The sequence below is a fragment of the Artemia sp. Qi Xiang Cuo genome, chromosome 5, assembly GCF_049724085.1.
Source record: "Artemia sp. Qi Xiang Cuo chromosome 5, ASM4972408v1, whole genome shotgun sequence".
NCBI classification, from domain to species: domain Eukaryota; kingdom Metazoa; phylum Arthropoda; class Branchiopoda; order Anostraca; family Artemiidae; genus Artemia; species Artemia sp. Qi Xiang Cuo.
In genome coordinates this window covers 6,720,797-6,735,086 of record NC_142798.1, presented here as the reverse complement: position 1 = coordinate 6,735,086, position 14,290 = coordinate 6,720,797, and the positions used below count along the sequence as shown (strand labels likewise).

General features: G+C 30.7%; 1 protein-coding gene across 2 annotated transcripts in view; it reads right to left on the bottom strand.

Annotated features, from left to right (window-relative positions):
* Window positions 1–14,290, bottom strand: part of LOC148951748 (adenylate cyclase type 3-like) — a 190,096-nt gene that overhangs the window by 23,325 nt on the left and 152,481 nt on the right. For both annotated transcript variants that reach the window (XM_089088701.1, XM_089088702.1), the window contains exon 8: window positions 12,808–12,932. In XM_089088701.1, the coding sequence (XP_088944827.1) occupies window positions 12,808–12,932 (125 nt within the window). The remainder of the gene's footprint in view (window positions 1–12,807; window positions 12,933–14,290) is intronic.

The window sequence follows — 14,290 nt, the reverse complement described above, 5'->3', positions numbered from 1 at the left end:
AATAAACTATTTCTATAAAATCTGAGCTAATAAGTGTTTTTGGCCGTAAACTCTAGTTTTTGTAAGAAAATGATGGAAAATACAATTGTCTGGTTAAAATCTGAAACTTTAGTCTATTTTTGGATTGAAAAATAAAACTATTTCCATAAAATCTGAGCTAAAAAGGGTTTTTGACCGTAAACTCTAGTTTTTTTTGTAAGAAAATTATGGAAAATACAATTCGTTGGCTCATAGGTGAAAATTAAGTCCAGTTATGGATCGAAAAATAAACTATTTCTATAAAATCTGAGCTAATAAGGGTTTTTTGCAGTAAATTCTAGTTTTTTGTAAGAAAATTATGGAAAATACAATTCTCTGGTGCAAATCTGAAACTTTAGTCTATTTTTGGATCGAAAAATAAACTATTTCTGTAAAATCTGAGCTAATAAGGGTTTTTGGCCGCAAACTCTATTTTTTTGTAAGAAAATTATGAGAAATACAATTCGTTGGCTTAGAGGTGAAAATTAAATCCAATAGTCATAACCTATTTCTATAAAATCTGAGCTAATAAGGGTTTTTGGCCGTAAACTCTAGTTTTTTGTAAGAAAATTATGGAAAATGCAATTTTCTGGTTCGAATCTGAAACTTTAGTCTATTTTTGGATCGAAAAATAAACTATTTCTGTAAAATCTGAGCTAATAAGGGTTTTTGGTCGTAAACTCTAGTTTTTTGTAAGAAAATTAAGGAAAATACAATTCGTTGGCTCATAGGTGAAAATTAAGTCTAGTTATGGATCGAAAAATAAACTATTTCTATAAAATCTGAGCTAATAAGGATTTTTTGCCGTAAACTCTAGTTTTTTGTAAGAAAATTATGGAAAATACAATTGTCTGGTTAAAATCTGAAACTTTAGTCTATTTTTGGATCGAAAAATAAACTATTTCTGTAAAATCTGAGCTAATAAGGGTTTTTTGGCCGTAAACTCTAGTTTTTGTAAGAAAATTATGGAAAATACAATTTCCTGGTTCAAATCTAAAACTTTAGTCTATTTTTGGATTGAAAAATAAAACTATTTCCATAAAATCTGAGCTAAAAAGGGTTTTTGACCGTACACTCTAGTTTTTTTTTGTAAGAAAATTATGGAAAATACAATTTGTTGGCTCATAGGTGAAAATTAAGTCCAGTTATGGATCGAAAAATAAACTATTTCTATAAAATCTGAGCTAATAAGGGTTTTTTCTTGTAAATTCTAGTTTTTTGTAAGAAAATTATGGAAAATACAATTCTCTGGTGCAAATCTGAAAGTTTAGTCTATTTTTGGATCGAAAAATAAACTATTTCTGTAAAATCTGAGCTAATAAGGGTTTTTGGCCGCAAAATCTAGTTTTTTGTAAGAAAATTATGTAAAATACAATTCGTTGGCTCATAGGTGAAAATTAAGTCCAGTTATGGATCGAAAAATAAACTATTTCTATAAAATCTCAGCTAATATGGTTTTTTTGAAGTAAACTCTAGTTTTTTGTAAGAAAATTATGGAAAATACAATTGTCTGGTTCAGATCTGAAACTTTAGTCTATTTTTGGATCGAAAAATAAACTATTTCTGTAAAATCTGAGCTAATAAGGGTTTTTGGCCGTAAACTCTAGTTTTTTGTAATAAAATTATGGAAAATGCAATTTTCTGGTTCAAATCTGAAACTTTAGTCTATTTTTGGATCGAAAAATAAACTATTTCTGTAAAATCTGAGCTAATAAGAGTTTTTTTGCAGTAAACTCTAGTTTTTTGTAAGAAAATTATGGAAAATACAATTTTCTGGTTCAAATCTGAAACTTTGGCTATTTTTGGATCGAAAAATAAATTATTTCTGTAAAATCTGAGCTAATAAGGGTTTTTGGTCGTAAACTCTAGTTTTTTGTAAGAAAATTATGGAAAATACAATTCGTTGGCTCATAGGTGAAAATTAAGTCCAGTTATGGATCGAAAAATAAACTATTTCTATAAAATCTGAGCTAATAAGTGCTTTTTTGCCGTAAACTCTAGTTTTTGTAAGAAAATGATGGAAAATACAATTGTCTGGTTAAAATCTGAAACTTTAGTCTATTTTTGGATTGAAAAATAAAACTATTTCCATAAAATCTGAGCTAAAAAGGGTTTTTGACCGTAAACTCTAGTTTTTTTGTAAGAAAATTATGGAAAATACAATTCGTTGGCTCATAGGTGAAAATTAAGTCCAGTTATGGATCGAAAAATAAACTATTTCTATAAAATCTGAGCTAATAAGGGTTTTTTCCAGTAAACTCTAGTTTTTTGTAAGAAAATTATGGAAAATACAATTCTCTGGTGCAAATCTGAAACTTTAGTCTATTTTTGGATCGAAAAATAAACTATTTCTGTAAAATCTGAGCTAATAAGGGTTTTTGGCCGCAAACTCTAGTTTTTTGTAAGAAAATTATGGAAAATACAATTCGTTGGCTCATAGGTGAAAATTAAGTCCAGTTATGGATCGAAAAATAAACTATTTCTATAAAATCTGAGCTAATAAGGGTTTTTGGCCGTAAACTCTAGTTTTTTGTAAGAAAATTATGGAAAATGCAATTTTCTGGTTCAAATCTGAAACTTTAGTCTATTTTTGGATCGAAAAATAAACTATTTCTGTAAAATCTGAGCTAATAATGGTTTTTGGTCGTAAACTCTAGTTTTTTGTAAGAAAATTAAGGAAAATACAATTCGTTGGCTCATAGGTGAAAATTAAGTCTAGTTATGGATCGAAAAATAAACTATTTCTATAAAATCTGAGCTAATAAGGATTTTTTGCCGTAAACTCTAGTTTTTTGTAAGAAAATTATGGAAAATACAATTGTCTGGTTAAAATCTGAAACTTTAGTCTATTTTTGGATCGAAAAATAAACTATTTCTGTAAAATCTGAGCTAATAAGGGTTTTTTGGCCGTAAACTCTAGTTTTTGTAAGAAAATTATGGAAAATACAATTTCCTGGTTCAAATCTAAAACTTTAGTCTATTTTTGGATTGAAAAATAAAACTATTTCCATAAAATCTGAGCTAAAAAGGGTTTTTGACCGTAAACTCTAGTTTTTTTTTGTAAGAAAATTATGGAAAATACAATTCGTTGGCTCATAGGTGAAAATTAAGTCCAGTTATGGATCGAAAAATAAAATATTTCTATAAAATCTGAGCTAATAAGGGTTTTTTGCCGTAAACTCTAGTTTTTTGTAAGAAAATTATGGAAATTACAATTCTCTGGTGCAAATCTGAAACTTTAGTCTATTTTTGGATCGAAAAATAAACTATTTCTGTAAAATCTGAGCTAATAAGGGTTTTTGGCCGCAAACTCTAGTTTTTTGTAAGAAAATTATGGAAAATACAATTCGTTGCCTCATAGGTGAAAATTAAGTCCAGTTATGGATCGAAAAATAAACTATTTCTATAAAATCTCAGCTAATATATTTTTTTTGAAGTAAACTCTAGTTTTTTGTAAGAAAATTATGGAAAATACAATTGTCTGGTTCAGATCTGAAACTTTAGTCTATTTTTGGATCGAAAAATAAACTATTTCTGTAAAATCTGAGCTAATAAGGGTTTTTGGCCGTAAACTCTAGTTTTTTGTAATAAAATTATGGAAAATACAATTTTCTGGTTCAAATCTGAAACTTTAGTCTATTTTTGCATTGAAAAATAAAACTATTTCTATAAAACCTAAGCTAATAAGGGTTTTTGACCGTAAACTGTAGTTTTTCGTAAGAAAATTATGGAAAATACAATTCGTTGGTTCATAGGTGAAACTTAAGTCCAGTTATGGATCGAAAAATAAACTATTTCTGTAGAATCTGACCTAATAAGGGTTTTTGACCATAAACTCTAGTTTCCTGTAAGAAAATTATGGAAAATACAATTCTCTCGTTCAAATGTGAAACTTAGGTCAATTCTCTGGTTCAAATGTGAAACTTAAGTCCAGTTTTGGATACTCATAATGATTAGGACTGATGGTTCTAATTCAATATTTTTTTTCATAAAAACAAACTATTTTTTTTTAACTTCTAAATTATTCAACTTTCTTTATTTTTGTATTTTTTTGTACGTATATGAAAATTACAAAATATACTTACGGCTCTAACAATTGTACTCTATGATTGGTCAGAGACACGATGTGGCTTTCCCACTGGTATTCTATGTCCAGTTATCGGCACTACCTAGTCTATTGCATGTATTAAATCAGTATTTTTTACACAGTGGAACGATAAACACATAAGTCATATCTTTAAAAAAAAATGAAGATGGAGCATTGTAATAAAGTGTGTTCACATGTCAATATTATTGTAGCATTGAATGCCGACAAAGAGAAGTAGTTAAACTATGAAACAAGTAAAAATGGTAGCACTATTGGAAATGTATGCGTGCATTGTCATGACAGTAAGGAATTTAATTTCTTCGGAGTACCAAGAAAATTCATCTCTTTTTATGGTGGATATCCAAGGGAGATATCCAGAGATGATAGCAGTCAAAGAGAATGCCAAAATAAAAGTAATAGTTGGTGAAGAGGGAAATCTTTTTGACTGTGCTTGTTGTAACATACTACCTCTTGTTGCACCCCATCGTTAACCTTCGGATATTAGCATTCAACGGAAGATCAAAAGAAGACATGCATACTCTTCTACTAATATCATAAACCGTCTCTTGTCTACTTGCCGAAACTGTTACCTTTGTAAAAATAATGTTGTAATAGACAGTGAAATTGCCGGAAAAATAAAAAGGGCATTGGCAGAAAATATTACTAAGGAATATAAAGATGAATCGATGAAAAACAAAGTACCAGCAAACGTCACTACCATTAATGAACCAAATAATAGCAAAGATGAAATGCATATTGAACATGTGGATGACCCCCCAATTAGAAATGTGTTCACATGTTAGTGTTATTGTAGCATTGAATGCTGACATGGAGAAGTATTTGAACTATGAAACAAGTACAAGTGGTAGCACTATCGGAAACGTATGCGTGCGTTGTCATGACACTAAGGAATTAAATTTCTTTGGAGTAACAAACAAATTCAATTATACAAATGGTGGATATGCAAAAGTATCATTTCCAGAGATGTTAGTACTCAAAGAGAATGCCAACATGAAAATAATAGTTGATGAAGAGGGATATCTTCTTGCTAGTGCTATAGGTAACATGCTGCCTATTGATAGAAACTCTCGTCATCCTTCATGTGCTATCATTCAAATGAAAGCAAAGAGGATAATAAAGGCCTACTCTTTTACTAATATCATAAACCATATCATATCAACGTGTCGAAACTTTTACTTTTGTAAAAGTAATGTTTCTGTAGATAGTGAAATTGCCAGAAAAAATAAAAAGGGTAGTGGTAGAAAATATCACTAAGGAATATAAAGATGAATCGATGAAAAACAAAGTGTCAGAAAACGTTACTACCATTGATCAGACAGTCAATGAATCAAATAATACCAAAGACGAAACGCATATTGAGCCTGTCAGTGACGCACCAGTAAATATTGTGTATGACTCAAAATGGAATAATGATTATTCTACCGATTATGAGTTAAGAGAAGACAATAGCTACAATATCAAGAGAGAACATGGTGAACTATTTTATGGAACAGATTCAAAATGTCCAAACTTGATCATTGATATTAATAATGTATTACAATATATTCTTTTTATTAATATTCTACACGGCATTATTTCATTAAAAATATAAAACGCTTTACATTGTTATCTGTTCATTATTTTTAGAGTAAGCTATCATATGAAACGTTTAGAATGTCTATTAAAACATTGGAGATGTAAGAAAAGGAATTTACAAGCATCTATTATCAGACACATGGGAAAGAGTGAATAAATTTTATTTATCAACATCTTTTGTCAGATACATCATATAAAATTGACAGAATCTAAGTGTCAGAGTGAATAATTTTTTATTTTATCAACATCCTTTGTCAGATACATCAAATAAAAATGACGAAATCTAAATTTCAGAATGAATAAATGCTTTAACAACATCCTTTATCGGATATGTCGGATAAAATTGACAAAATCTAAGTATCAACTCTGACGTGTGCGCACGTAACTCCGTCTAATTTTTTTTTTCATAATTTTCTGAATTAAATTTCTGTATTGTGTATCCAAGAGGTGAATTCAAGAAAGAGTTTGTTACTTACTTACCTACTTACTCACTCACTTACTTTTTTCATAATGACACAATGACATATCCAACAACGGATGTTGATATAGAATTTATTCAATCTGATACTTAGATTTTGTCAATTTTATTCCCATGCACCTGAGAAATGGATGTTGATATAGAATTTAATCAATCTGTTACTTAGATTTTGCCAATTTTATCCGATATTTTATCCTATGTATCCGAGAAAAGGATGCTGATATAGAATTTAGTCACTCTGATACTTAGATTTTGTCAATTTTATCCGACATATCCGATAAAGGATGCTGTTAAAGCATTTATTCATTCTGAAATTTAGATTTCGTCATTTTTATTTGATGTATCCGACAAAAGATGTTGATAAAAGAAAAAGTTATTCACTCTGACACTTAGATTCTGTCAATTTTATATGATGTATCTGACAAAAGATGTTGATAAATAAAATTTATTCACTCTATCCCATGTGTCTGATAATAGATGTATGCGAATTCCTTTTCTTACATCTCCAATGTTTTAATAGACATTCTAAACGTTTGATATGCTAGCTTACTCTAAAAATAATGAACACATAACAATGTAATGCGTAATATATTTTTAATGAAATAATGCCATGTATAATATTAATTAAAAAATATATTATGATACATTATTAATATCAATGATCAACTTTGGACATTTTGAATCTGTTCCATAAAATAGTTCACCATGTTCTCTCTTGATATTGTAGCTATTGTCTTCTCTTAACTCGTAATCGGTAGAATAATCATTATTCTATTTTGAGTCATACACAATATTTACAGGTGTGTCACCGACAGGTTCAATATACGTTTCATCTTTGGTATTATTTGATTCATTAACTTTTTGATCAATGGTAGTAACGTTTGCTGACACTTTGTTTTTCATCTATTCATCTTTATATTCCATAGTGATATTTTCTACCAATGCCCTTTTTATTTTTCCGGCAATTTTACTGTGTATTACAACATTATTTTTACAAAGGTAACAGTTTCGGCACGTAGACAAGATATGATTTATGATATTAGTAAAAGAGTAGGCCTTTCTTTTCCCCTTTGCTTTCATTTGAATGCTAATACCTAAAAGATAACGAGAGGATTTATCGAAAGGTAGCATGTTACCTATAGCACTAGCATGAAGATACCCCTCTTCATCAACTATTATTTTTATGTTGGCATTCTCTTTGAGTACTAACTTCTCTGAAAATGATACTTTTGCATATCCACCATTTGTACACTGGAATATTTTTGGTATTCCAAAGAAATTTAATTCCATAGTGTCATGACAACGCACGCAAACGTTTCCGATAGTGCTACCACTATTACTTGTTTTATAGTTCAAATACTTCCCCATGTCAGCATTCAATGCTACAATAACACTAACATGTGAACACATTTCTAATGGGGGGTCATCCACATGTTCAATATGCATTTCATCTTTGCTATAATTTGGTTCATTAATGGTAGTGACGTTTGCTGGTACTTTGTTTTTCATCGATTCATCTTTATATTCCTTATTGATATTTTCTACCAATGTCCTTTTTATTTTTCCGGGAATTTCACTGTCTATTATCATATTATTTTTACACAGGTAACAGTTTCGGCACGTAGACAAGATATGATTTATGATATTTGCAGAAGAGTGCTCTTGTCTTCTTTTGATCTTCCGTTGAATGTTAATACCCGAAAGTTGACGATGGGGTGCAACAAGAGGTAGCATGTTACCACAAGTACTGGCAAGAAGATGTCACTCTTCATCAACTATTATTTTTATGTTGGCATTCTCTTTTAGTGCTATCATCTCTGGATATCTCACTCTTGCATATCCACCATAATAAGAGTTGAATATTTTTGGTACTCCAAAGAAATTAAATTCCTTACTGTCATGACAATGCACGCATACATTTCCAATAGTGCTACCATTTTTACTCGTTTCATAGTTTAAATACTTCTCCTTGTCGGCATTCAATGCTACAATAACATTGACATGTGAACACATTTTATTAAAATGTTCCATCTTCACTTTTTTTTAAAGATATGACTTATGTGTTTATCGTTCCACTGTGTAAAAAATACTGATTTAATACATGCAATAGACTAGGTAGTGTCGATATCCGGACATAAAATACCAGTGGGAAAGCCACATCGTGTCTCTGACCAATCACAGAGTACAATTGTTAGAGCCGTAAGCATATTTTGTCATTTTAAGATACGTACAAAAAAATAAAAAATAGATAAAGTTGAATAATTTCTAAGTTTAAAAAAATAGTTTGTTTTTATGAAAAAAAAATATTGAATTAGAACCATCAGTCCTCATCATTATGAGTATCCAAAACTGGACTTGAGTTTCAAATTTGAACCAGAGAATGGATCTAAGTTTCACATTTGAACGAGAGAATTGTATTTTCCATAATTTTCTTACATGAAACTAGAGTTTATGGCCAAAAACCCTTATTAGCTCAGATTCTACAGAATAGTTTATTTTTCGATCCATAACTGGACTTAAGTTTCACCTATGAACAAACGAATTGTATTTTCCATAATTTTCTCACGAAAAACTAGAGTTTACGGTCAAAAACCCTTATTAGCTTAGATTTTATAGAAATAGTTTTATTTTTCAATCCAAAAATAGACTAAAGTTTCAGATTTGAACCAGAAAATTGTATTTTCCATAATTTTCTTACAAAAAACTAGAGTTTACGGCCAAAAACCCTTATAAGCTCAGATTTTACAGACTAAGTTTATTTTTCGATCCAAAAATACACTAAAGTTTCAGATTTGAGCCAGACAATTGTATTTTCCATAATTTTCTTACAAAAAACTAGAGTTTACTGCAAAAAAACACTTATTAGCTCAGATTTTATAGAAATAGTTTATTTTTCGATCCATAACTGGACTTAATTTTCACCTATGAGCCAACGAATCGTATTTTCCATAATTTTCTTACAAAAAACTAGAGTTTGCGGCCAAAAACCCTTATTAGCTCAGATTTTACAGAAATAGTTTATTTTTCGATCCAAAAATAGACTAAAGTTTCAGATTTTCACCAGAGAATTGTATTTTCCATAATTTTCTTACAAAAAACTAGAGTTTACTGCAAAAACCCTTATTAGCTCAGATTTTATAGAAATAGTTTATTTTTCGATCCATAACTGGACTTAATTTTCACCTATGAGCCAACGAGTTGTATTTTCCATAATTTTCTTACAAAAAAAAAATTAGAATTTACGGTAAAAAACCCTTTTTTAGCTCAGATTTTATAGAAATAGTTTTATTTTTTAAACCAAAAATAGACTAAAGTTTCAGATTTGAACCAGAAAATTGTATTTTCGATAATTTTCTTACAAAAACTAGAGTTTACGGCCAAAAACCCTTATTAGCTCAGATTTTACAGAAATAGTTTATTTTTCGATCTAAAAATAGACTAAAGTTTCAGATTTGAACCAGACAATTGTATTTTCCATAATTTTTTTTACAAAAAACTAGAGTTTACGGCCAAAAACCCTTATTAGCTCAGATTTTACAGAAATAGTTTATTTTTCGATCCAAAAATCGACTAAAGTTTCAGATTTGAACCAGAGAATTGTTTTTTCTATAATTCTCTAAAAAAAACTAGAGTTTAAGGCGAAAAACCCATATTAGCTCAGATTTTATAGAAATAGTTTATTTTTCGATCCATAACTGGACTTAATTTTCACCTATGAGCCAACGAATTGTATTTTCCATAATTTTCTTACAAAACACTAGTTTGGGACCAAAAAACCTTATTAGCTCAGATTTTACAGAAATAGTTTATTTTTCGATCCAAAAAAAGACTAAGGTTTCAGATTTGTACCAGATAATTACAATGTCCATAATTTTCTTAGACAAGACTAGATTTTACGAAACATAAACCATATCAGCTCAGAATTTACAGACATAGTTTATTTTTCGATACAAAATTAGAGTAAAAGTTCTGATTTGTACCAGACAATTGTATTTTCCATAATTTTCTTACAAAAACTAGTGTTTACGGCCAAAAACCCATATTAGGTCAGATTTTACAGAAATATTTTATTTTTCGATCCAAAAATAGACTAAAGTTTCAGATTTGAACCAGACAATTGTATTTTCCATAATTTTTTTTACAAAAAACTAGAGTTTACGGCCAAAAACCCTTATTAGCTCAGATTTTACAGAAATAGTTTATTTTTCGATCCAAAAATAGACTAAAGTTTCAGATTTGAACCAGACAATTGTTTTTTCTATAATTCTCTAAAAAAAACTAGAGTTTAAGGCGAAAAACCCTTATTAGTTCAGATTTTATAGAAATAGTTGATTTTTCGATCCATAACTGGACTTAATTTTCACCTATGAGCCAACGAATTGTATTTTCCATAATTTTCTTACAAAAAACTAGAGTTTGCGGCCAAAAACCCTTATTAGCTCAGATTTTACAGAAATAGTTTATTTTTCGTTCCAAAAATATACTAAAGTTTCAGATTTGCACCATAGAATTGCATTTTCCATAATTTTCTTACAAAAAACTACAGTTTACGGCCAAAAACCCTTATTAGCTCAGATTTTACAGAAATAGTTTTATTTTTCGATCCAAAAATAGACTAAAGTTTTAGATTTGAACCAGAAAATTGTATTTTCCATAATTTCATTACAAAAAACTAGAGTTTACGGCCAAAAACCCTTATTAGCTCAGATTTTATAGAAATAGTTTATTTTTCGATCCATAACTGGATTTAATTTTCACCTATGAGCCAACGAATTGTATTTTCCATAATTTTCTTACAAAAAAAACTAGAGTTTACGATCAAAAACTCTTTTTTAGCTCAGATTTTATAGAAATAGTTTTATTTTTCAATCCAAAAATAGACTAAAGTTTAAGATTTGAACCAGAAAATTGTATTTTCCATAATTTTCTTACAAAAAACTAGAGTTTACGGCCAAAAACCCTTATTAGCTCAGATTTTACGACATAGTTTATTTTTCGATCCAAAAACAGACCAAAGTTTCAGATTTGAACCAGACAATTGTATTTTCCATAATTTTCTTACAAAAAACTAAAGTTTACGACCAAAAACCCTTATTAGCTCAGTTTTTACAGAAATAGTTTATTTTTCGATCCAAATAAGACTAAAGTTTCAGATTTGAACTAGACAATTGTATTTTCCATAATTTTCTTAAAAAAAACTAGAGTTTACGGCAAAAAACCCTTATTAGCTCAGATTTTACAGAAATAGTTTATTTTTCGATCCATAACTTGCTTAAGTTTCACCTATGAGCCAACGAATTGTATTTTCCATAATTTTCTTACAAAAAACTAGAGTTTACTGCAAAAAAAACCTTATTAGCTCAGATTTTACAGAAATAGTTTTTTTTATCCAAAAATAGACTAAAGTTTCAGATTTGCACCAGAGAATTGTATTTTCCATAATTTTCTTACAAAAAACTAAGAGTTTACTGCAAAAAACCCTTATTAGCTCAGATTTTACAGAAATAGTTTATTTTTCGATCCAAAAATAGACTAAAGTTTCAGATTTGCACCAGAGAATTGCATTTTCCATAATTTTCTTACAAAAAAATAAGAGTTTACTGCAAAAACAAACTACTCTCGAGTTACATTCTAATTCGCAAATCCCTTACCCCTTTTTGCAAATGTCAGTCAAACAATTCTGATTGTAGCATCTAATTTTTTAATAACAAAATACTCTCGAGTTACCCTCCAATTCGCAAATCCCTTAACCCTTTTTGCAAATGTCAATCAAACAATTCTGATTGCAGCATCCAATTTCTTAATAGCAAACTACTCTCGAGTTAAGGCAATCTTCCAAAAAATCAGAAAAACCAGTCGCTTTTTAAAATTTCCACGTGTAACTGTAGTGTCTCAGGCGTGGGTTTTCTTGTACCGGTTCTTGTTATTCTCTTATACAACCTTGACTTTAGTTTCAAAACATGTTTTTAATCATGTGTAGAGGTCCCAATAACATTGGAAGGAACGTAATCTACCCAAATTCCATAGATACATGCTCTGGAAATGTTTTTCCTATACGTCCCAGCAAATAGCATGGTAATTCCTATACGTCCCAGCAAAATGGAAGACCATGTGAGAGGATACTCACTCTCTTTGAAAAGGTGTATACGTCCCAGCAAATAGCATGGGAATTCCTATACGTTCCAGCAAAATGGAAGGCCTTGTGAGAGGATACTCACTCTCTTTGAAAAGGTGTAGAGCATCAAGCAAATAGCATGGCGAGGTACTAAGAAACGTGCTGCAAGCAAATAGCATGGTAATCCCTATAGCTTCAAGCAAAGTATAAGGTACTACTCTACTTATATTCCCATTTGAAAGTTTATTTGTTTTTTGAAACTATGCCTAGAAAACTAAATGGCATGGTAAAACTTTTTATTATGATCAAAATCTTGAAAAAGGCTGTTTCACGCGAAATTGGGAGAATATAGAGCTACTACTCTACTATTAAAAACTCTCTGCAGGACCAAGCCGCCTAAGGTCAACACAACGCGTATCGATGAAAGCAACCAATAAACATAAAATATAATCTGGTCTTTCTACGTCCCATGTTTTCATGAAAGAGCGTATTCAAGCCCCATTTATTTTTTACCTGTATACACCCTGCTTTGCCAGTGCTTTCCATTCTAGATGCCACGTTTACAGTATTTCCCCAAATGTCGTAATGGGGCTTACTTGCTCCAATCACACCAGCAGTGACAGGGCCATGATTGATTCCTAAAACAGAGTAAAATTAGTTATTTTCGAGAGAAGGGACCTGTAACAGAAGCGTAATCTTCAATGGGATAAATGTTTCTCAGAGCCGTTGATGGTTAGGGAGGCCATCCTCAGGCTCTCCAGAACTTATGGAACAGTCAAAATATTCAACTTGATTCACATTAGATTAGTATGCTTAATGTGACAGCGGTTCTGTAATTTACTCCTGACGTGAAAAAACCGGTAATGGATTTGCACGAAAGGAAACCTGTAGGACAATTGGAATACTTAGCAAGTTAAAATAAAGCTGTTAAGCCTGTAATAAGAGCATAATTCCGAGATTCTTTCTTAGAATAGACAAAAATATTGCGTTCATTATTTTCAACGAAAAGGAACCGACACAAAAGCTGAACATAAAGGCGTATCGAGTATTTTTGTTTGGGATGGGGGTATTTTTCGGTGGGTCTTACAATTTTTTTTAGTAGTATCAAAATTTGTTTACATGCATTTTTGTTATGTTTTTGCTAGTCGTACAATTAACTTAAGGGGAGATTAAAACCCAAAGCCCCCTCCCCCTGGATCAAGGTATAATCACCTACGGAACAAGTACTGACAAAACTCTCCAAAAGTGACCCCGCGCACTTCAGCGCCTCTAGACGCAAAATGTTGTACTACTTAATCGCTCCGAGCCAAAGTACTTTGCTCCCAGCCAATAAATTATGCTAGAGCGTGATTCAGGCGACGAGTGACCGAGAAAGTTGTATTGAATTGTGTAACTACGCTATTTAGTTGCCAGGTTCGCATAGGTATACAAAGGATCACTTTTTTTGTGCGGAGAGGATAGGTTTTGTCAGTACTTGTTCCGTAGGTGATTATACTTCGCCCTGGATACATCCTTTCAATTAGAATATTTGCTCAGATGAGTATACGTTTTATACTATTAAAAACTCTCTGCAGCACCAAGACGCCTGAGGTCAACACAACGGGTATCGATGACAACAATTCCTAAACACAACGTTTTTATAGCAGTGAGGTCCCTGATATACTCCTAAAATAGAACCAAATATAGTTAATTATTACACAAAGAAAATGGTACTGAATTAAAAAGTAATTGATGTGCCCCCTTAGTTCAGACATGTTTCATGCACTAGACACTGTAGTATAGTTCCGTAATTTACTCGTAAACGATGAGAAGATTCTACTTAACGGAACAACGATTAAAAAGGGCCTGTGAAATAATAAAATATTCACTTGATCAGGGGCGGATCTAGAGCGAAATCTCAGGGGATGAACTAATGTGACAAGGGTGTCAATAAGCAAAATCTTACGGGGGCCAATGTAACAAGTGCACCAATAATTGAGCAAATTCACAAAATCAT